The sequence below is a fragment of the Nelumbo nucifera genome, chromosome 8, assembly GCF_055504915.1.
Source record: "Nelumbo nucifera cultivar China Antique chromosome 8, China Antique-T2T, whole genome shotgun sequence".
Classification (NCBI taxonomy): Eukaryota; Viridiplantae; Streptophyta; class Magnoliopsida; order Proteales; family Nelumbonaceae; genus Nelumbo; species Nelumbo nucifera.
This window is the reverse complement of record NC_142656.1, coordinates 7,143,290-7,165,414: the sequence shown is the minus strand read 5'-3', so window position 1 is coordinate 7,165,414 and position 22,125 is coordinate 7,143,290. Positions and strand designations below refer to the sequence as shown.

General features: G+C 41.7%; 1 protein-coding gene across 1 annotated transcript; it reads right to left on the bottom strand.

The window, feature by feature from the left end:
- Nucleotides 1-45: 45 nt before the first annotated feature.
- GGT4 (gamma-glutamyl transpeptidase 4) lies at nucleotides 46-4,846 on the bottom strand. Its single transcript, XM_010246091.3, has 7 exons — nucleotides 4,620-4,846; nucleotides 3,050-3,384; nucleotides 1,714-2,232; nucleotides 1,333-1,568; nucleotides 926-1,190; nucleotides 655-792; nucleotides 46-532 (listed from the first exon to the last, which is right to left on the bottom strand). The coding sequence occupies exons 1-7, from the start codon at nucleotides 4,726-4,728 to the stop codon at nucleotides 254-256; spliced, it is 1,881 nt and encodes a 626-aa protein (XP_010244393.1). The 5' UTR covers nucleotides 4,729-4,846; the 3' UTR covers nucleotides 46-253.
- Between the last annotated feature and the right edge of the window lie 17,279 nt (nucleotides 4,847-22,125).

Here is a 22,125-nt window from a genome sequence, read left to right as displayed (position 1 = left end):
GACTCTGAAGTGCTGATTAATTAACTACTAATAATATTTCTTGCATTTGAAACAAGGAGAAAAAATATATCAAATTAGCTTCCGTAGGATTATTATGTACAAATCGGACCTAAGCGAGTCATGTAGTTCATCAGTATTACACAGGTGATAGAACTGCAGGGATATATCTTCTTTTTTCCACGATTGAGATATGAGAGCCCAATCTAATCGATGAGACAAACGTATTGGGAACGAAAACCTGGCACTATGCAGATCAAACGGCCGCTGGTCTCCCATCTTTCCTGGGGTCACTCACAGCGATGAGGACTCCATGGAAGACCTGCGCATTATCCGGCCTTCCTCCCAGTTTCCTTCCCGAGTTAACCGGTAGCCTGGAGAGATCCTGCACAATAAGCTGGCAGATAGCACCAGTTGCTTGCGCCTTCAGTACATGACCCCTCTCTTCCAAGAAAATCTTATTTTCCTGTGACAGTTCAATGTGGTTGCCGTCGATCACTGTCCAGTTCTCGTATAAGACTACGTTTGGGATTACCTGCAAGGTATGTCAAGAGCAAGGGATGACCCTCTCAATCTCGGTTCTCAAGAACTATACAGAAATAGAGAAAATAAACAGGTAATACTCCTTAGCCATTGAAAAAAAAGCCTGAAGAATACCCTGTGATAGACCCTTGGGTACTGCACCGCCGCAAGAGGCTCCATTCCCAGGATAAAATGGTTGATAAAGACCTGAACCACCGCCGGGATGATCATCATACCGCCACTTCCTCCTATGACACCGGTTAACTGATTGTCCTGCACAAATGGGTCGAGTGGGTTTACTCCATCCTGATCAGGGGTTATCCCTTCATCCGAGTATATTCTGCTTAAGAAAAACTGAACCCAATTGACATTGTCCTAGAACCAAAGAAGAGTAGCATCGCTGTACCTTTAGAATGATAAGAGGAGTCATGGAAGAAAGAGGCCTCTTCTTTGGTTCTATGAAATTAGCAGGGTCTGGAGGAAGTTTGTCGACAGTTGTCTCTGTGGGCGTGGAGAAGTCATCCATCTCGTTGTTGATTACAATGCCAGTAGAAGGTGAAAGAACTCCCGATCCGAAGGGATAGTTAACAGTTGTTGTCAGGGATACTGTATTTCTATCCGCGTCTACGACACAGAAATGGCTAGTTCCATGGTCTCTTAGTTGGCTGTATCTGAAAATTTTCAAGGATACTCGAGCTTTCAGTGAAAATGAAACAACAAGGAACATTGGCGGCAGCAGCAGTTAGGAAAGAAATATTAAATAAAGTATAAAAACCAGAAGCTTCAGGAATTATATGTTCAGTTAATTTATACCTGTACATGTAGTAATCAGCAGGAAATGTGGTATTGTCGAATATTTTCTGCTGGAGCTCCTTAGCATAAGATGGTGAAAGCATGTCAGTTACATATTTAGTTACATCAACAAAATCAGGGTCGCCAAGGTTCATTCGAATGGCAAACATGTGCTTTAGCGATTCGATTAGGCGATGAAGACCCAGAGGACCCCTAGCTGCATCTGACGTGCCATAGCTATCTAAAATGTTTAAGATCTGTTCAACAACATTATCAAGCAGAAAAAATAAGCCCCATGACTGTAATTCATACACGCTAGATACATGCAAAGGGTAGCCTAAGTCCTGTGTATCAACAAGCAAAAATAAGAATTAATAAACCGACCAGTTAAAAGACACCCACCAGGGACAGTCCAAGAGTCCCGCTTGAAGGAAGTGGCATTCCTAGTATTCTGTATCCCATGACATCTACGACCATTGCATCCTCCACTTCCACTCTGTAATTTCTCATGTCCTCCATTGTCAAAATTCCACCATTCTCTCTCACATCCTTTACAAGATTCTGGGCAATGGCTCCATTATAGAATGCATGCGGTCCATGTTCAGCAACTGCCTCTAAGCTATGGCCAAGTTCCACATTGTAGCAGGTATCCCCAGCTTCTAACAATTTCCCATTTGGAGCGAACACTCGACGTAATCCTGGGTCAGCAACGATCAGCTTCTCACGGTTCTTGATGACTGCACTCAAATAAGAAGTGATCACGAACCCATTTTTGGCTAGCCGTATGGCGGGTTGGAACAGAGACTTCCAAGCCAGGCGTCCATGTTTCAGCCATGCTTCATGAAGACCTGCTATCTCGCCTGGAACACCCATTGAGAGTGCTCCCATATACTTGGTTTGAGGATTCTTTTCGTACATGTTCTGTTTGTTGAAATTCAGTTTCAGGACCATCATAATATGAACAGAAATTATCAATATACTTCATATAAAAACATAGTACGCATTGTATCTAATAATCTATTGAATCAACAATCATGATCCAGAATCTGATTGTATCCCAAGGAGACCGTTTTGGATTTCAGACTGAGATACAGGCCCTGCAGATTCAAGATCTATTGATTGGTCTGATTTTCGGGTTATACTCCACCAACTGGTAGTAGTTCACTTGATTAAAGAATCATGTGGTTACAGGCATGGCTGTAGCTAATATTAAGAATTGTATCAGTCAGCAAGCGCTTGTTTAGGAGCATTTTATTTGGGTTCAACCTGACCCAGACCCCCCAGTCTGACGATGTAAGAGTGTTTATATGAAGATGCATTCACACTATTGCACATGGGACAAGTCAGAAAGCTTGCTAGTCCAGTGATAGAAATTCTGTACTGAATTGGAGATTGAGTTGAAAATCCCAAAATCTCTCAATTGAAGCAGAACCTCAACAAATCCCACTGTTTTTTTTTTTGGGTAACACCCACTGGATTGAGAAGCTATTGGGTTAAACTTGGCAAGTCGAAGTTGAACTCTAAGCAACTTGGGTACCGGTCTCAGTAAAACTCCATCCTTAGATTCTAGATATCTTTTTTGAATTCAAAGGAAGTTTAATGCCTTAAAATTTATCCATGGATAACAAGTCATCACTAAATTAAGACATGTCATGTATCTTTAAAAGCCTACTAAAACTGCTAGCTAATTTATCCCAGCAAATGAATTGAATATGAAGAGAGACAATTGGGATGATACCTTTGAAGCAGCTAAGGGAGCAGTCTCTCGAAAGTCAATAGCTAGGGCTTTTGAGGTTGACGCAGACCAAACGACCATGAAACCGCCGCCTCCAATCCCGCTTGACGCTGGGTTGACAACACCAAGACACAATGCCACTGCCACTGCAGCATCAACTGCATGGCCCCCACTTCTGAGGATTGAAGCCCCGATTTCAGAACAACGGCCATCGTCAGCGGCGACAACGCCATGTTCAGACTCAACCACGTCACTAGTCTCTCCCCTCGCTTCCAATTTCTTGGGCTCTTTCCTCACTCTCCAACGACCCAAACTGCTGTCCGCTACAAGGCCTACCACTATAGTTCACCACCAACAAATAATGCTTTACGTTTTCGTAGTCATTTTCGGTTAAAAAAATAAATAAACAGAGCCGCAATAGCTAAAACAAAAAGTGTTGCAAAAGCGGATATGTATGAAAACAATTTTTTCGTTGAAGAGCAATAGAGCATCCAAAAATAATCACATCTCTAAAATATCTTCAAATTCCAATAATTTTATATCTAAAATTTGATGTATTTTTAAGTATTTCTTTGGGATGGGAAAAATTTGAGAATTCCTCTTCCCCATCGGCTATCACCGAAATTGGAATAGTGGATTTTGACAACAGGGACGGGGAGGGTTGCCATTCTTACTCCTCAAGCACATTTCACACCAATCTCACAAAAATCAAAGTACATTACATCCGTGATTTGGGAACGTCTTCCCATAAATGATAATATTAAATACGAGTGTGAGGCGCGCGAGGATTGAGAGGAGCAAATCTGGATTCTCCCTCGTGAGAACGGTGCCATGTGGCCAGAATAGTAGCCTTCTCATCACTCATTCCGGATCTCCAACGAACTCTAACGTGTGACCCGCGTACACATGCACGTTCAGGCGTGATTGGTTTGTCGAATTCAGTCGCGTGAGAATAACTTGAGGAATTTTATTAAACTTTTTAAAATTTTCAGACTTTATACGGGCCACACTGATGAGAGGTGATTGGTGAACAGTACAGGACGAAGAGCACAACAGGGCAGGGACCACTCGCTCCGCGTCATCACCACCCAGTAGTAAAATATACGTTTAGATAAGGGCTATTAACAAGTTGCTCCAGCATTTGGGAGCGCGAGGAGAGGACAGATCTGAGCAACAAGTTTGAGTGATCTACGTTCTGCTATCTGCTTAATCAATACAGGCCCGCGCTCTCAAAATCAATTTTGATTAGGATCGGTTTTCCGAAGTAAAGCTTAAAAAAAATAACTATCTAAAAGTGTCAATTCTGGACAAGAGGGAAATCCGTAAATCTTGGATTAATACAAAGACTGCAAAACTATTAAAATCTTAGGAACAAAGAAATTCGATTATATTACCAAAGGAAAGAAAGAGGTTCAATTGTAAAACCAAACAAGGATTATTCTCATAACAATCGATACTCAGAAGCTCTTACTATATCAAGGAATTCAACAACGATGAAACGTGTATCACAAAATGAAAGATGCAAATCGACAGTACAATTGCGACATCAAGAACATATGACGGTAAAACTGACCTATAATCGTTAAGACCGCAAACGAAACCCTTATCGCTCTGCTCCGACCCTTCTTATTGACCTGCTCGGGATATCCCAACAGCGGAGTTTGAAGCCTCTGCTGAGCCATTGGAGAGAGAGAGACAGAGAGATAGAGAGATTGTGTGTTGGAGTTCTCGAACGGAAATAAAAGAGGCCTTACGTAACCCCACAGGTACGAAATTGTTTCCAGCGAATAGTTGAAAAGACAGATGACATTTGTGTCCGGCGTCCCACAAACGCCCCATTTATTGAGAATATCTCCCGAAGTATCAGTTCGAGATATTTCTAATACACGGTTGAGATGTACTGTAGGGCGCGAGACACCAATAGCTACTAATCGACTCGATTTTTTTTGGCAACAATCGATTCGGATTGAGTGTCACGACGAAAGAGGTACTTGGTGGAAAGCAACGAAAAGATCCTACGGAGAAAACCCTTCGATTGGAATAAATACTGTCCATCGCACGGGTACGAAAGCAATTAAGAGTAATGAAAAAAGATTCTACTCAAACAATTTTCTGGACGGAGGGTGGTTGAGTTGTCAACTATTACTGGTAAGGTTGACAATTTTCATGGTGACGTAAATGATTCATCCAAAAAGGCAAAAATGAATTAATAGGTCACATCACATATTTGTGCTGCTTACAAAACGTCCGTTAACGTGAAGAATGGCGATTGGAATTGGAAGGGATGCACAGTGATTTTCTTCGTTTGGGTTGATTTTAAAAAATAAATTTCAATTGGTAAGGTGAGAGTACAGATAATCATGAACACTTTAAATTGGAAATGATGGAAGTTAAAATTTTTGGAAAAGTACGGACAGGTTAAATGTAAATCTTTGAATTCTAATGCAGAGCTATAAACATTTAAAATGTCAAAAACCCCATTATATACACCAATGTCCACCCCATTCTGACCCTGGGCTTGCAACGAAGGAATTTAAATGTTTTACCAATAAAATACGTTACATCTCACCATGAGATTGATTTACACCATAAAAGTGAAGTCTGTTATGTATGAAATGTGTGGTGTAAAATCATGTGGTAGAGGGTTGAAACTTATTTTATTGGCAGGGGTACAGACTCCAATTGAAAGGAGATGGGCATTGGATCATTGGAGGTACGTACTAAGCCTTGAAATTATTTTTTTCTCCTTTTTTTTCTTTTTTTAGTCTCTTTTTCTCAATTTGTATACAAATGCAGTAAAATGAACAAAATAGTTAATTATCTTTTTTTATTTTTTTGGTTTTTTCAATTCATTAATAAAAGTATTAACTTTTATATTTGAGAAATATAATGCTGAAAAGACATGATATTGGCTAGGTTTGACCAATCAAAATCCCCTTCATAAATTTTTATAAAAACCCCGCTTATCACTTTTTATGATATCGGTTGATTGATTATAATTTTTTAGTTTTTTATTATCATGTCTTTTCACCATCATAGTGGAACTCTTTTAAATATCATAAAATATGAACAAAAAGGAATTTAAGTGGAGCCCTTAATTAAAAAGATTATTTTGCTTATCATTCTTCTTTAAATTTTCAAAATGAAAATTTTGACACCTGCCTCAGATTGTCGAGGTTTATGTCCACCGCCGTCGTAGCGGATGAAATTTCAATTCCATCTATGCCCCCCTCTCTCACTCTCTCTTCTTTCTCCCTCGTCTCTCCCATGAATAGAGGAATCGATGAACCAAGTCCAAAACCCAAAATGTTGATTGTGGGTTTGAACAGAGGTTGACTTCAACATTTTAGGACCAGTAGTAGGTTGCCAACGAAGGAAAAAATGATGCTGATTACATGAAAGACAGTGTTGCCGATAAAGAACCAGTTGCAGGTGACGACAATTGTTGCACGATTAACAGTGCTGGTTCAATGTTTGGGTGAGGTGGAGAACCTCACCACCTCTGGTTCAATATTGTAATGGAGATCATTAACAGCGTATCAGGCAAGAGGTTGGGGACGATGGATGAACAGTGTTCGATGAACTATGCCAAAATCTGATTGCGAGGAGGTAGAAAATCTCATAATGAACTGAGTATCAGATTTACGGGACATTGGGGACGATGGATGAATAGTGTTCGATGATGAACAATGCTGAAATCAAAATTACGAAATAGTACACAGCCATGGTGAGGCTTCGTTGTCACTGCCGCAAGGTTGAACCAGGAAGGAGAGAGAGATGGGAGAGCAGAACAAGGTTCGCCGCCAGCTCTGTTCGGTGTTGCGACCTTGAAGAAGCTAAGTAGGGTCGATGTACAGTACCGTAATACACCACATCTTTACCCTTCTTATAACTTCGGCATCGGCATCTGCATTCTTCCTAAACCCTACCTCCGGTCTCTCTCTTATTTTTCTCTTTCTTCTTCTCTTTTTCTCTTCTTCTCACAGTTTTTATCCCCTGTCACCGACTTCAGCCGGCAAAATAACTCATTTGCTTAAATGCTTTGGTCCTTCAACATCGACAGTTTAGCAATCCAACTATCGAAACCAACCTAATCCAAACCTCGGCAAAAAAGAGACCCGCCTTTCAAATTCAATCCTGAGTTCTTGACCCGAAACTCGAAAGCTGTATAAAAAGCTAGAATTCTCACCAGAAGAAACGGTTGGCCAAGAATGAAAGAGCTGGCTATCATTGGCTCTTCCATGCTTCTCCCTCCAAGTCCAAGCCCAACTCTTCCCCTCCATTCCACCAAGCAAAAGCACTCGTTACTGAGTCCCACCAGACCTTCTCCCGCCAAATTATCATGCTCATCCGTTGACTCCACTACTGCCCCTCGTCCACCTCTGCTCACGAATGTCCGTCAGGATCTGACGCCATGCCATCAGAACCGCTTGAAATACTATACCGACCTCGCCTCGAAGCTCGACGAGGATGGCAAGCTCGAAGATTTCTTGATGATCGCCGAGACCGTTTTGGTTTCCGGAACACCACATTGGTAGTTTATTGCTTCACTGGGTGTGAAACTTGTATTTGCGTGGGTTTCAGGTTTTCTTCGTATGGCAAGAGACAGACTATCATTGATTTTTTCTAGGGTCGGTAAGATGGGGCTTCGCCCATTGGCTCTGATCGACGGTTCGGCAAGGCAGCTTCTTGCACGAGAATGTCGTCGGCTCGTAGATGATGGCGATTCGAATGGTTATAAGAAGGGTAAATTGGGTATTTTTGAAAGTTATAAGAGTCATGTGATGCATATTTAAATGGTTTATGACGGAATGGTAAGGGAAGTATTAGTCAATTGTCAAAAAAAGAATGGGTAAGTTAGTTAATTTTCAAACAATAAGAGTATACATAGTGAATTAGCTAAACCATAAGGATAGTTTAAGAAATTTTTTTACTTGTAATGAAGGAATTGAGATGTTTTCTTAGGCTCTTTTTCTCAATTTGTATAAAAATGCAGTAAAATGAAAAAAGTAGTTAGTTATATTTTTTTATTTTTTTGGTTTTTTCAATTCATTAATAAAAATATTAAATTGACTTTTATATTTGAGAAATATAATGTTGAAAAGACATGATATTGGCGAGGTTTGACCAATCAAAATCCCTTATGAAAACTCTCATTATCACTTTTTATGATAATTTGGTTGATTGGTTATAAGTTTTTATTTTTTCCTTATCATGTCTTTCCAGCATCATAGTGGAACTCTTTTAAATATCACAAAATATGAACAAAAAAGAATTTAAGTGGAAATAAACAAAAAATGGACACAGCACCCAAGAAAATAGACTCGCGAAATAGGATCTTATAGATAAGCTGATCGACTCCATATAATTGAGACAAGGCTTAATGATTGTAAGATAGGCATTTTAGGATGGTATGGGCCTTATTAATATTTGAAATTATAAAAATGCCCTAACTCTTATTATCTATAGTTTCCGTGACCTTAAATATTCATACAATACATATAATACAATACAATATGTATCAATACTTTGAACCTTGATTTTAATCAATGAATATTAACTAAATTCTTATGTAATCTAAACATCATCTAGATGGTAGGTCTTTTATTTATACTAAAAGACCTCTTAAAAAAAATAATGAAAGATCTCATTATTACTTGAAAAAAGAGAAGAAAAATACTATATATATATATGTTTTTTTATTATATAAAATATACTTTTTATTATATAATACATTATCAAGTCAAGCTTGGGCTCGAACTAGGATTTTTTGAGAAAGCCTGAGCTTGACCCAAAGAAAGGTCGGGCCCGATATTTTAGGCTTGACCCGAGCCCGTAGGTTTGAAATCCTATCCAAGCCTAACTTAGATCGAGCCAGGCTGGGCCAGACCTATTGGGCTACCCGACCCATGAACAGGTCTAATAATAATTGACATTTAAGACTTAAGAGTTGATTTTAGCAGGTGGAGGTCAAGGTTCAAAGTATCGACATAGGCCGGTAGGGCATATCGGCCTATATCGGTACTTTTTTTAAGTTTTATTTATTTTTTTCAAAATTGATTCAGAGGGATCGATTTAAGGCCTGGCTACCCTCTAAACCATGGTCTAACCCGATACAACCCTTGGAGGGGCATATCGGAAAGCCATCATCATGATACGTGTTGATACTTTGAACCTTGGTGGGCCAGCCCAATATTGGATTCCACCCAATAATTTTTCTTTTGAGATCCAATTCAACGGTTACAACATCACTGATGATTTCTATTTTATCTATACATATACTAAAAGGGAATGTGCCAATTTGGCACTTTTATGTTTTGTGGTTTATTCTCAAAGTTATTTATCTTTTTTTTATTTTAAAATTGAGTAAAATAATTCAAGTGATCAATCACCTTTAAAAATTTTAATACTCCTCATTAATACATCATTAACTCTCTCCCTCCCTCCCCTCTCTCTCTCTCTCTCTTCTTTTCCATTAACTCTTTTAATAATATCTCCTCATTAATTATGCGGTTAACTCTCTCCTTCAATAACTCATGCCACTAATATTCATTTCAGTTACATACAATACATTAATTATATTTGCATTATATATATATATATATATATATATATATATATATATATATATATATCATTAGTTATATTTACATTAAACTACAATTATTAGTAAAGATTAATTATATTGAAATTGAAATATTCAATGATATATTATTACACTAAATAATCTACTTCCATTCAAAATTATAATCCATTTATATTCCATTTGAAAATAATAAAAATTAATCAATCATAATAAAAATAATCTAGTAAGTTACTTAAATAAAATAAAAATAATTAGTAATTATTGTTATTGATAAAAATATTTTTATTAATATAATAAAAATTAATTAATTAATAAAAGGAATAAGATAAATAAAAAACTAATATCAATTTAAAATTAATATAAAACTAATACAAAATTATCAAGAAATTATTAGTTTTATAATTAAATTTTATTAATTTAAAACCAACTTAAGTTCCACCAAAAATAAAAATTTATATAAATTTCGTAAGGAATTAAAATTTAATAAAAAATTAATATACTTAAAAATTCAATTTACTAATTTTAAAAATTAATAAAAATATTAATTTTAAATATAGTTTAACTATTTTAAAATCAATTTTAATTCCATTTAAAAATAAGAAAAATTATAAAAACCTCTTTGGGTTTTCTAACTTTCCTATGAAGCTCCCCAGTGTTTTGACCTTAACAAAACCTTCCCTATTGTTTTGAAAAAAAAATGCAAATGCCTTCCTTTCGCTAGCATTCAAAATAAAAAATGTTGATGTAATGCACTAATTCTACTTCACTTCAGCCTTTTTTACCTTATTTTGTCCAAGAAGAGTAAGGAGAATTATTCTTTGAAAGTTATCTGGAAAAATAAATTAGTAAAGGGTAAGGTTGAAACTTTAAATTATATATGATAATGCATTAATAATGATAAGACTTCAATGTATTTGCACTTTTCTTCTCAAAACTATAGGAGAGGCCTTTGTTAGGGTCAAAACACAAGGGTGGTTTATAGAATTGTTTTAAGCTGATGTTAGTTTTTTTTTTATAATTTTACCTAGAAATAATAATAAACCAATAAAAATTAATAATTTTTTTTTTCAAATTTATTTAGAGAATAGGAAATTGACCATTCTCACTAAAGTACACATTAAATTGTGAATGGATAAACTAGACATAACCACAAAATATAATACTTGAATTGAATTTAGATAAACACCACATAATTGGAAATGTCATAGAGCTCCATTTTCAATTTTGTTTATAAATAAAGTCCATACATCACACGGGTACTAGTATACATTCCTAAAATTAAATAATTAGGAGAAAACAAAGAAAAGGTATAACTCTCTGATTAGATGAATGAATGGATCAGGCTGCTGTTAATGGTATTATCTTAGCCGAAGGTATTGCTTGGAACCTGAGCCCACCTTGTGAGCCCAATATGACTTCGTCCCAACTCTCAAATGATTTGCATCGACACAATTGATCAAACCGATCTTTTCATTTGTCCCAATAAGATCCTTCAGTGGTACTGAGGCACTTTTTCCTAAATTTGCACCTTCATATCCGTTGGATTTCTTAATATTGTTTGGTTTTCTTCACTAGTTTGTTGTTGAGTTATTTGATTTTCTTTTTCCTTTTCAACATCCAAAATCGCAAATTCAATAGTAAATTCATCGACAAATTTTCTTCCTGGGTTCACTAATTCATAGTTCATCCGTTAGATCAAATGGGTCAATTCATAATACCGTAAATTAAATTGAAAATAAAATAAAAGAAATAGAAAAAAATACAGAAAATTTACAAAATCATAAACGTGTTTAAATATTAATAAATGAGAATTATTATTGTTAATGGTAGTTAGAGATGACTAAAAATTAATAAAAATCAAGGAGAGCTAATGTCAAGTGTATAACTGGGTCAAAAAATTTGGCAACCAGTTTCAACTAACCAGCTAACGGATTGATCGGTTCAATCAACCATTTTCAACTGTACTGCTGGTTAAAACATTGCTTCCAACTACCCAATTTAACCTCTCATGAGGTGACTTCGCTTGAGTCATTGGTTTGCTTAAGACTCTATACACAAATGCAACCGAGATAGATGGTTCGATGCTAATTAAGCAATCTCCAATTACACATTTAGGCTCTATTTGGTTTGTGAAAAGATTTGAGTGGGATGAGATGGAAAAGTGTAAAAGATTATCTTTCTATTGCTTGGTTTTATATATGGGAAAATAATAGGAAAACACTGTTACAAGAAAGAAGAGAGAAGAGAGAAGAGAAAGATGGAGGGAGAGAGAGAACTTCATGACTGAATTGAAGTTCCGATCTGTGTCTGCGAACCCAGATCTAAGTTCTACCATGGCAGAAAACCTCTGATCTGTGTTTGCGTCGATCTAGATTCTACTATGGCGGAAACATCTTCAACGGTGCTTATTAGCAGCGGCGGTGGTTACCAGCAGCAATGGTGGTGCAGCAGTGCGGGGCAGAGGATGAAGATGAAAAAATTCAAATTTTCTCAAGTTTTTCCACTGGGGTCGTACAATTTTGATGCGACTCCGATTTCATAATTTTGGGATCTCGCATCCCACTTTTTTCTCATCCCATCCCCCTATTTTCCTGAAACAAGTGAGAGAAAAAAGACCCATCCCACAAATCAAATGGAGCCTTAGATCTCCTATGCGACTTCACCAAGATTTGGCAGATATATATAGTTAGACAATTTGCTTTCCATTGTTTTCACTTTTCAATAATCGTCACCTCTGATACCGTCAATATATAGCAATGGTTTTACAGAGGTAATGGACATTACTTCTACCTCAGCTGCAGAACACGGGGGATAGAGTTTGGACTTTCAGAGGTAATGGGAGCCCTCGTGGTTTCTCTTTGACAATCTCTGCTCGGAAAAAATTCTCTCTTATTGCACCGTCAATATTTATTTTATAAGCTCCCATTTTTGGGTTGGCCCACCGTCCACCTTCTTTCTGTAGTTGTTTCATTATAGACAACATAATGCCTGGAATCTTCATCACTCTCGATCATCCAATACTTGATGACCTCATTATTTGCGCCTGAACCATGATGTTGGTACTTATTAAGTTAATTCATTTTTGCTCAAACACTTCCATGGGATTCCCTTTGCAAAGAGTGCAAATATTTGCACTTTTGAATATATGTATTTTGGTTTAGTTTTATTAGTGTTTGACAAGAATCCATCTGTGTATTAACAATGATAGTAAAGTTTGTATCCAAAAACAGATGTAAACTTTGCACTAAGGCTGCATTTTTTTTGTGATACAAATGCAAAATTGGGGTATTTATTCACCCTGGTTCAGATTTGTGAGTGTTTGTTTGAAATACAAAAGTGCAACGATTAAGAGAGGAAAAATGTTGATCCGACATTTTATAGCATGAAGAGAGTGCATTATTGTACCTATTTTTTAGGTATAAATTTGTATTTTTGAATCTCGGGTTGATCGAAAGGGAGAGAGACCACTGTACAACCTTTTTTGCGTCGATTTAAAACAAACATGAAGAGAACAAAAGCAAGTTAGAATTGAGAACCCACTTTGCATCCTTTAACCGAAAAAAAGGGTATTTATGCAAAGTAAATATTTATGTTTGCATTGCAAACAAACACAACCCAAAGTTGATCAATATTAAAAGGATGTATTCTAGTATTGGGATTTGTATTGGCACCGATCACAACTAAACATCATTTAGCAATAATGGTTGTGTTTGGTTGCAATGCAAACACAAATATGTACTTTGCATAAATAACTTCTTTTCTCGTTCAATATGCAAAGTGGGTTCACATTGTAACATGTTTTTTTTTGCATTCTTCTTGTTTGTTTGAAATTGATGCAAAGTGTGGGGCCCATCATTAAATGCCTTAAACTGTTGGTCAAATGTACCAATTATTAGAAGAATACAAAAATGTATCCCAAAAATGAGTATAGTAATGCGCTCTCTTCACGACACAAAGCTATTAGAAAACACATTTTTGACATTTTACTCATTGCATTTCTGCATGTCAAACAAACGCTCACAAATCCAAACCGAGATACATAACTATCACAATTCAGCGTTTGTATCACAAATAAACAAAGCCAAAATAAATTTATCAATGCAAAACAAACCAACTTTGCATTTGCATGGACCAAAATGCACTCTATATTTGTATTTTGCATTCTTATTGAATGGAGCAAATATTCCATGTGAGAATGACTCTATATACCAACAAAGATTTTTCTACTATCACCATGATTGTCAACCTCCACTCAACCAGCCATTCTTACAATGACTTGTTTTTGATACTCAAATGGGACCCAACTCACACCAAGTAAATTATTTCACATTCAAACAATGTTTTGCACTCATTCTTCCTCCATGGAACGAACTGGGCATACATTGTTCATTTGAGGAGCTTCCAAATTTCTTCTAATGGTGTTGTCTCTTAAGCTCATAATGACTTTTCAAAACTTTAAGTCTAGGGAGTCATGAGTTTTATTATTCAAAACTCACCTTATGGTACATTTCAATTAAATCACCACTAATGATTGATAATGGTTGTCCATGTAAAAATTTAAGGCCTCGTTCGCTTTTTGGTAAATTATTTACCAAACAAGACAAAGGCCATTTTAGCCATAATAATCCATTATTAAAAGGGGCATTTTTTGTCTCATTCAAGTGTTGATAATTTTTCTCCAAGGTGGAAAAGTTATTTATCCACCTAGGAGATGGGTATTGATGGTGCGCAATCCGATCGGTCCTAGCTGTCAACGACCTTGCCTCTGAGAGGATGAGGAATCTCCGGGGAGGAACCCGGTGAGATTGCTCCGAAGCTCAAGTTAGTATTCTCTCGAAGGCAAGATAAAACCAGATAGCGCAAAGTTCACATATCTTGTTCTTGGGGGGTAGGGAGCCTTTTATAACCACCTCGCGCACTCACTCCTAAGCTTCTGTCAGGTCGGGTATGATTATCTCTGCGCTCCTGCCAGTTCGGGTGTCATCACCTCTACTGGGATAGAACCGCCACTGCTCTCTTTGTCGGAGCCGTCTCTGCAACTGGAGATGGCGGTGGCAGGTGGCCGTTGAAGTGCGGCTGTCAAGCGTCAGATCCCAAGTCAGTCAGGTGCGTCGCCCCTGGGTACGAACTTCCTCGGTGTCAGGCGTGGTACGGTTGTTCAGTTTTGCGTCCTGGAGTTGAAGTGCTGGAGTGGTGAGCGAGGTGAAGTCTTGAGTTCGGATAGAGGTGTGTCCCGAACTGCTATGGGGCAGACCAGTTCGGGTTGCTGCCCTTTGTGCTTGTAAGGCTCGAGGCTCAAGGGAGAGCTCGGGCTCCTTACGGGGAGTTCGGGTTCCTTGTAGGGAGTTCGGACCGCTGGTTCCTTCTTTCGGAGCTCGCGCCTTGGGCGTGCTGTTGTGCCAAGCTGTTGCCTTTGCCACGTGTTGAGTGATTACGAGGTCGGGCCAAATCTTCCTTCATCAATTGCCCCCCACTCCTCGTGTTTAAGGGACTTGCCTTGGCGCGAGGAGTTCGCGAGGTGGTGGGTGGATTTGTCTCGTACTTCGAACTGGTTTTGACTGATAGCGCGAGGTGTTCGTCAGGATTTCTCCGGGTTTCTCGAGCGCCAAAGAGACGGGAAACGCACCAATCTGTCTAAAAATGCTGACAGACGTGGCGGTGCGCGCTTATTTCAAAATTCAAAAAAGTGTGCCGCTGGGAGACGTGACAGCGGGTCTTTTCAAATTTGAAAAAACGCGCCGCTGTCGCCTTTTTAATGCGAGGAGACGTGCGCTGGTGTTCTGTCAGTTTCAGAAAGACGTGCGCCGGCGTTCTATCAGTTTTAGAAAGACGTGCGGCCAATCACGTCTCGGTCTCAAGAGACGTGCGGTCAGCTACGTTTCGGTCTTTGGAGACGTGCGGTCAGCGCGACTACGGGCCGTTGGATTGGCTTTGATATGAGTCGTTGGTTCTCGGTTACTGTGGGTATAAATAGTGGGGGACCCCAGTCGCTGTCATTATCCTGTGTTTTGCTTCTTGAGCTCGCGTTCACATTCCCGTAGTCTGTTTGCTTCTTTCCGGGTGAGTACTTTCCTGCAATCCTTATTCTCCTTCTAATGTCTAGCTCGGATAGCTCAGACAGTTCTTCAAGGGGGTCGGATGTGGGTTCTACAAACCGAGCTGCATCCCCCAACGACCCTAGTGAACCTGAGGTAGAACTCGAGGAAGAGTTCGAACCCGTAGCCTGAGTTGCTTCGGGTAGTTTGCCGTCCTCCTCTCGTCGAGGTCAGATGTTGGACAAGTTTGAGCCTTCGACCATGACGCTTGAGGGGCTTCATTCCCTTATTACCCAGTTCAACTTGCCTAGGAAGTACACCAATTTCATACCTTCGGGCAGTTTCCATTGGGAACACGGTCCTGATGAGATCGTGATATTCCGGGAGCAGCTCGCTGCCGGGTTGTGCCTTCCTTTCCACCCCCTCATTGTCGAGGTAATGAACCACTTCGGTGTTACAGTCAGCCAACTTCACCCAAACTCCATTCATAACTTGGTGGGGACAATCTCCCTATTTTGCAATCAGGTTTTGCCTTTAGACTTGGAGATCTTCTCCTCTATTTTAATGCTTAAGAAGCAAGCGGGTCCCCATCCCGGGCGTAGGCGGGCGTATTACCTGTCTCCTCGCTTGGGTTTTAAGCTTCTACACGAACTTCCCAACAAGGTCCCGGCGTAGAAACGGGACTACTTCGGGGTGCGAAGTGAGTTGGGGTGGCCGTTCCAAACCGGGTGGGGGACGGCTGCCCCTGATGCCAGTGTTACGCTTGATAAGGAGACGGCGAAGGGCCTCCGGCAATGGGCACGGCTTGGGCTAAAATGCCATCATTACTTGACGGAGGCCAAACTCGTTGCGGCCGGTCTGAGTTTGGGTAGGTTCCCTACTCAGAGGTTTTTTTTTTATGTCGAGCTCTTTTCGCAGGTGTGATGGACTCAGAAGGGACTTGTGGCGGGCGCCTGTTTCACGGCATGAAGAGGAGGAAGCGAGTCGCCAAACGATCTCGTGCCGAGCTGTCCCGAGATGCGGAGCCGGATGTACCAGACTACCCGTCAGAGGATCCACTCAGGGAGCCCGAGACGGCTCCTCCAATGCAAGAAGCAGCAGGGGCCCCTTATGCCGAGACTACTTACACGGGGGCTCCCGCTTACTCTAGGTCTGCTTATACGCGAGTTAGGCCTTCAGGCTCGGGAGCCCAAGGGGAATTCAGGAGCGTGTTGTCGTCGAACCACGCTCTTCAGAAGAGTAGGGAGGCCACTTACCCCGAGGAGGTCGCGGCGTGGACCGATCTTCCTTTGAGCCAGGTGGCTTGTCGTGTTGTCACTCATGCCATGGTGGTAAGTCAGATTTCTTGTCGGGCTCTTTGCTTTTATCCCTCTTGCTATCGTTTTTTTGATCATTTGTTCTTTCCTTTTAATAGGTGAATTCTTCTATCCATGCCTTGACGGCCCAGGTGGAAAGGAGCTCGAGGTAGGCGCGAGCTGCCGAAGAGGCTTTCCGTGCTGCAGAGGTGACTTCCCGAGCTACTGAGGCGGCTGCTCGCGCTGCACAGACCAAGCAGGCGAGGTCTCAGAGAGATGCCGAGGCCATGGGAGTCATAGTGAAGCACATGGCGGACTTGAGGCTGGATTTGCAGCATCAGGTCGAGTACCTTCAGGAGGACATTAGGGAGAGGACGCAGATATTTTCTCAAGGCATTGAAGATGCCAAGAAGAAGGCCGTCGATGAGTACATCGCCTCACCGAGCTTTGACGACCTAATGGTGGACTCGTACAGAAGGGGTTTTAAACTAAGCCGGTGGATGATCCAGAATACGTACCCCGAGCTCGATATTAGTGTCATATCCACTTCGCGCATTACTCAGGAGATGGCCAACGCCGCTGATGGTGAGCTGGATTCCGAGGGCGAGGCAGGACCTTCGGGTATCGTTGAAGTGCCTTCTCACCGCACAAGGCCATGTGCCGACTTCCATAGGTACTATTATTTTACCAAGGGGCCTGACTTCTTCTCCGCTGAAGCCCACCAGAGGAGTGTTCGCGGGCTTCAACTCGCTTCTCTGCAACTGAAGCTGGTCAAATGCCGACTTGAAGAGGATGTCTGTCGAGCTACCTGAATCCACAAGTACGCGCTTGACTTCGAAGTCGCCGATCCTTAGTTTTATGACAAGTGCGTCGTCGTGGGGGTAGTGGACACCTCGCGCGTCGTCTTCCGTGAAGAAGATTGGTTCTTCCGTCTTCGGCCTCTTTGGAGGGTTCTGCTCTTCTCGTGTTGCCTCGCGAACTGACGTCTGGGCCGCCGCCGAAGTACAACCTGCTACCACCGAACCTCGCACTATTACGTGGATGCTTCCCTGAACTGGCCTCTCTTCCGGAGGCTGTCTTTGCGATGGTTCAGCTGGTCTGTTGCTGGATTCGGGAGCATCCTTACTGTGCTCCCCTTGCCGGCCTGTCTTATTATTATTATTATTATTATTATTATTATTATTATTATGCTGTACAAAATTTCTCAAGTACCCGCAACGGATGAGTCCCTCTATCTCGTCCTGGAGATTATTACACTATTCGGTACTATGACCGTGATCTCTATGGAAACTACAGTACAAATTTTTGTTTCTCTCGTTTGGGTTCCCCTTTAAGCGAGGTGGCCACTTTATGTATGGGGTGTCTTTGATCGTCATCAAGATCTCAGTCCGCCTTGTGTTTAAGGGTGTGTAGTCCGTCCGAGCTGCTAAGGGAGCTCGGGACGGCTGGCTTGGCTTCGCCTCCTGGGTCGGGTTTTTTCTGTCACCTGGGTTGGAGGGCTCGCCTTATCTTTTCCTTTTATCGACCCCACCTTCGGTCCTTTGGTTGATCTCTTCCTCTGTTCTCATGAACTTGTCTGCGAGCTTGAGGAATTCGGCCACGGTCGCGGGCTGGCTGGCTACCATGTGCCATTTGAACTCCTTGTGTGTTACTCCTCTCTTGGCCGCCGTGAGCTGTACCGCGGAGTCCAGTCGCAGTATCTACAAACACGCGTTATTGAACCGCTTGATGTAGCCCCGGATGGGCTCTCCTTCCCTCTGAACCACTCCGAAGATGCTTTCCTCGGTTCTGGGGCACCACTTGCTGGTAACGAAGTGTGCGGTGAAGACCTGCACGAACTGGGTCCAGCTTCTTATTGACTCGAGGGCCAGGTTCCTGTACCAGGTGCGGGCTACCCCCCTGAAAGTGGTGGTGAAGGCCACGCACATGCATGACTCACTGGCCCTTGCTAGGTGCATTTGGGATTGGAAGGCATCGACGTGGTCGCTGGGGTCGAAGGACCCATCATACTTGTCTAAAGGGGAGAGTTTGAAGTCTCTGGGCATGGGGACTGCAAGGAGTTCTGATGAGAGGGGGGAAGGAACTGAGAGAATAGGGGGCAGCTTTTACCTCGTCCGAGCTTGTCTCTTCTTTACCTCTGAGCTCGGGTAGGACATGGGTGGCAGTTCGGCGACTTCACCAGTGCCTTCGTTGTTGAGTGGGCCTGGTACTGGCACTGTTGGCCTCTGTGTTGCCGAGCTCAATGGGCCCGGAATGTTGGTAGTCCGCTGCTAGGGCGCTAAATCGGTTCTCTGAGAGCGGGAACTCAGGCTTGGAGCGCCGAGGTGCTGACTTTGCGGGCGAGGTTCCCAACCCGCCTGCGAGCTGCGAGGCGGGGGTGATTTTTCTTTCCCTTCGACCCGGGGATGAGGCCTAGCTGTTAGGGGGGTTCTGAAGTTGGGAGGCTTCTCCTCGGTGATGGCGTCCACTCTGGGGGGAAGCCTTGACTGGCTTTGGAAACGGATGCCGCGGTGGAAGTTGCGGCTGGTTGATAGGCAGTTGGGGGAACTGCTGCTGATAGTGATATTGAGAGAGGTGGTGCAGTACTTGGTGCTGCTGGAGCTGATGCTGGTGGAACTGCTGCATTTGGGCTTACATTGCCCGCATGCACTGCATCAAGTCGTCAATCTGGCTCTGGCTAGTCGCTAGGGGGATAGCAGTTGGTTCAGTAAAGGTTGTTTCGATAGAGAGTGGAAAGGGGACATTCATGGCGGCAAGGTTTACGGGCACCACTGTTCGTGGCGCACTCAAGCTGGGGATCCCATCCACCGGAAGGGGGATGGTGAACTGCGCAATGCACACCATGGGGACTTGAAGTTGTTCCCCGGTGGTGTTCATCTCCGTGCCACGTCCGGCATTGCTGGAAGAGGCCATGAGTGTTGGGGTTTTTTGGAGAAAAAAGAGGTTATGAGAGTTTTAGAGAGAGGCTTTTGGAAGCGTTCCCACAGACGGCGCCAATTGATGGTGCGCAATCCGGCCGGTCCAAGCTGTCAACGACCTTGCCTCTGACTGGAGCAACAGGGAGCTTGAAACGGAGAGGATGAGGAATCTCCGGGGAGGAACCCGATGAGATTGCTCCGAAGCTCAAGTTAGTATTCTCTCGAAGGCAAGATAAAACCAGATAGCGCAAAGTTCACATACCTTGTTCTTGGGGGGTAGGGAGCCTTTTATAACCACCTTGCGCACTCACTCCTAAGCTTCTGTCAGGTCGGGTATGATTATCTCTGCGCTCCTACCAGTTTGGGTGTCATCACCTCTGCTGGGACAGAACCGCCACTGAATTGATGGTGCGCAATCCAGTCGGTCCTACCTGTCAACGACCTTGCCTCTGACTGGAGCAACAGGGAGCCTGAAATGGAGAGGATGAGGAATCTCCAGGGAGGAACCCGGTGAGATTGCTCTGAAGCTCAAGTTAGTTTTCTCTCGAAGGCAAGATAAAACCAGATAGAGCAAAGTTCACATATCTTGTTCTTGGGGGGTAGGGAGCCTTTTATAACCACCTCGCGCACTCACTCCTAAGCTTTTGTAAGGTCGGGTATGATTATCTCTGCGCTCCTGCCAGTTCGGGTGTCATCACCTCTACTGGGACAGAACCGCCACTGCTCTCTTTGTCGGAGCCGTCTCTGCAATTGGAGATGGCGGTGGCAGGTGGCCGTTGAAGTGCGGCTGTCAAGTGTCAGATCCCAAGTCAGTCAGGTGCGCCACCCCTGGGTACGGACTTCCTCGGTGTCAGACGTGGTACGGTTGTTCAGTTTGGCATCCTGGAGTCGAAGTGCTGGAGTGGTGAACGAGGTGAAGTCTTGAGTTCGGATAGAGGTGTGTCCCGAACTGCCATGGGGTAGGCCAGTTCGGGTCGCTGCCCTTTGTGCTTGTAAGGCTTGGGGCTCAAAGGAGAGCTCGGGCTCCTTACGGGGAGTTCGGGTTCCTTGTAGGGAGTTCGGACCGCTGGTTCCTCCTTTCGGAGCTCGCGCCTTGGGTGTGCTGTTGTGCCGAGCTGTTGCCTTTGCCACGTGTTGAGTGATTACGAGGTCAGGCCAAATCTTCCTTCATCAGGTACCATTTACCTGGGTAAGTGATACCCAGGAAAATAAACTTTCCCTGGTCCCTACATAAATCTAAAAAAAGAATATGGGATTTTTGGTAAATGGGAATAAAAATCCCATTGACCAACTTTCCCCCTCTCGAAATCTAGAAAAAGAACACCCCCTAAGTATTTTACATAACCAATCATCGTTATTAGATATTTATAATAATGTTAAATATTTTTTATGACATTTAAGTATTTTATAGAATTTAGGTTTGAATCCACACAACCCTGTGATTTATGGATCCATTAGGCATCAATGGAACCTCCATTCCCCATTGACCAAAAGATGTTACAATATTTATTTTATATTATTTAATAATAATAATAATAATATTATTATTATTATTATTAAATAATTAATAATACTTAATGGTAGTATTTTTTATTATTTTTGATATAATCAAATAGTCTATTTTTAAGGGTAAAATAATGAGTTTTGTAATTTCAGATGTTGGAGAATTGTTCTAATTCGAATTATCTTTATCTTTTCAGAGCCTAAAAAAAATTATTGGATAAATTTCTTAAACCACCCGTATGATTTAGCAAATTGACTAAATATACCCTACTGTTTGAAAATTGTCTAAGGGTACTCTACTGTTTTTCACAATTAACTAATACTTTCCTTATTGTTAACATTTCGTCATAAACTATTCACATGTACCATCACGTGACTATTATAACCTTTATATTCAAAATGCCCTTTTCATTTGGGAGAGACGATTCTGCCTAAGTACCCTTTTATGATTCTTTGTGATCAACTCGAGAGGGAGGGAGCGGGCTCAATTTGGTTATCTCCGGCATCGACACTGGCATCTACATACCAGACACAACGAAACTACTATGGCCATGGCGATCTCTACCATGCTCTGTTCTCTCTCCCCGAATCCCTCATCTTCAATCCAAAAAACCCAAATGATCGATTGATACAAAAACCCAGTGGATGATGAATATTGATCCAAGAAACCCAATTGTGTGTGTGCTTTTTGTAGTTCGCAATTTCTTCTCTTCTTCTTCTTCTCCCACTGTTTTCTTTGCCC

Excerpts from the sequence above, each read along its gene's own strand:
- GGT4 (XM_010246091.3), bottom strand. The coding sequence starts at position 4,728 with ATGGCTCAGCAGAGGCTTCAAACTCCGCTGTTGGGATATCCCGAGCAG. Across the intron at positions 793-925 it reads CTCCTCTTATCATTCTAAAG|GACAATCAGTTAACCGGTGT; the intron begins GTACAGCGATGC and ends CCATTTGTGCAG. Across the intron at positions 533-654 it reads ACCCAAGGGTCTATCACAGG|GTAATCCCAAACGTAGTCTT; the intron begins GTATTCTTCAGG and ends CATACCTTGCAG.